The sequence below is a fragment of the Terrapene carolina genome, unplaced genomic scaffold (assembly GCF_002925995.2).
Source record: "Terrapene carolina triunguis isolate 2854851 unplaced genomic scaffold, T_m_triunguis-2.0 Scaffold461, whole genome shotgun sequence".
Taxonomy (NCBI): domain Eukaryota; kingdom Metazoa; phylum Chordata; order Testudines; family Emydidae; genus Terrapene; species Terrapene triunguis.
In genome coordinates this window covers 1973014-1974547 of record NW_020664812.1, presented here as the reverse complement: position 1 = coordinate 1974547, position 1534 = coordinate 1973014, and the positions used below count along the sequence as shown (strand labels likewise).

The window sequence follows — 1534 nt, the reverse complement described above, 5'->3', positions numbered from 1 at the left end:
CTCCCCAGCCCTGCCAGTGCCCCTCAGTCCCGACCCACAGCCTCCTGGTATCCCGGCCCTGGACTCCCCCCTCCTCTGCCACCCCATAGTGGGGGAGGGTGGGGTGTCTCACCCCGGCCTGGTCCTTGCGGAGCTGGGATTTGATGTAGGTGGTGCCTTTGATCAGCACCCAGATGTGCTGCTGCTTTTCGTGCTGGGTGGATTGGGGGGGGGGGAGGTGTCAGTCCTGGGGCTGCTTCGAGACAGTGTCCCTGCTTCCCCTGTGCCAGCAAGGAACCCCAATATTCACCCCCGCAATCCGTCCCTTTCCCCCCAGAGGGCACCCCCATCCTCCCACAACTTGTCCACTCCCTCCCTTCCCCCATCATCGCCACACCCCTATATTCCCCCCCAGCATGCACCCCCTCTACTTCCTTCCCCCTAGGCCAGCCAAGTACCCTGTGGATCCCCCTCCAGGAACCCCCCACCCACGGGCCCCCTCCCAGCCAACCCCTCTTCATCCTCCTGTGTGCCCTATTGTCCCCCCACCCCCCAGGCAGGTCCCATGTCCAGAGGTTGCCCTGCTCTGACCCCCAGATTCTCCCCCACACTCCCCATCAGGTGGCAGAAGTCCAGGATGCGCTGTTGCTTGCTCTGCGAGGCCTGCAGTTCCGCGTGGCGGGCACTCGCCTCCCGCTCCTGGCAGCCCTGGTGCAGCCCATCCCGTAGCCCCGCCAGCCGCACAGCCTGCAGCTCCAGCTCCGGCACAAGCCGGCTCAGTGGGGAGATGGGGACCAGCAGGGGGCGCGCTCTGTAGGTCTTGGGTGGCACCAACAGCACCGGGGGACCACAGGGGGCAGGGAATCTTCCCAGCAGGGGGCACTCTCCCAGGGGTGGGCGGTCACTGACTGTGCAGGAGGGACCCTGGGTGGTGGGGATGTCTCCCCGGCAGGGGGTGCCCACCACAGGGCCCCAACAGTGCAGGGGGACCCCATGGGACAGGGAAGTCTCCCCAGCAGGAAGTGCTCTCCAGGGGGCCCTGACAGTGCAGGGGGACCCCTGGGGCGGGAAGTCTCCTCAGCACACAGATGGGGCCACCTCCCCTCCCTGCTATATCCCAGCCCCTGGGACCCACAGATGTGGCCCGCTCCCCCCACACACACACACTATATCCTAGCTGCTGGGATTGCCCAGCCCCCAGATGCGGCCCTGCCTGCCCCTCCCCATGTCCCCACTCACCTGTATGAGGCCCCGGACTGAGGGCAGGGCTGCTGGAGGCCCCGCCAGGTCTTCCAGGCGGGCGCTCTCGTAGCGGAACCTGCAGGCCAGAGGGCAGAGGTACAGGCCCCAGCACTGGTGCCATGGGTCACTGCAGCACCGACAGCCCCCCAGAGCCCTGACTCTGCCCCCTGCAGTACAAACTGCCACCACCAGGGGGCCAAAGCCCCACAGCAGCCCCTCTCCTGAGCTCTGACTCTGCCCCCCCCAAAACAGGCCACCACCACTGGGGGCGACGGCTCCGTACAGCACCATGCACCCACACTGCCACCCCCTT

General features: G+C 67.1%; 1 protein-coding gene across 3 annotated transcripts in view; it reads right to left on the bottom strand.

The window, feature by feature from the left end:
• The window catches only part of HAUS5 (HAUS augmin like complex subunit 5), a 3285-nt gene extending 1940 nt beyond the window's left edge, over positions 1–1345 (bottom strand). For 2 of the 3 annotated variants that reach the window (XM_026658546.2, XM_026658548.1), the window contains exons 1-2: positions 1219–1345; positions 113–193 (exon numbers count right to left, since the gene is read on the bottom strand). In XM_026658546.2, coding sequence (XP_026514331.1) covers positions 113–193; positions 1219–1342 — 205 coding nt within the window. In that variant the 5' untranslated portion in view covers positions 1343–1345. The remainder of the gene's footprint in view (positions 1–112; positions 194–1218) is intronic. The other variant, XM_026658547.2, reaches the window with a different exon arrangement.
• Positions 1346–1534: the final 189 nt, after the last annotated feature.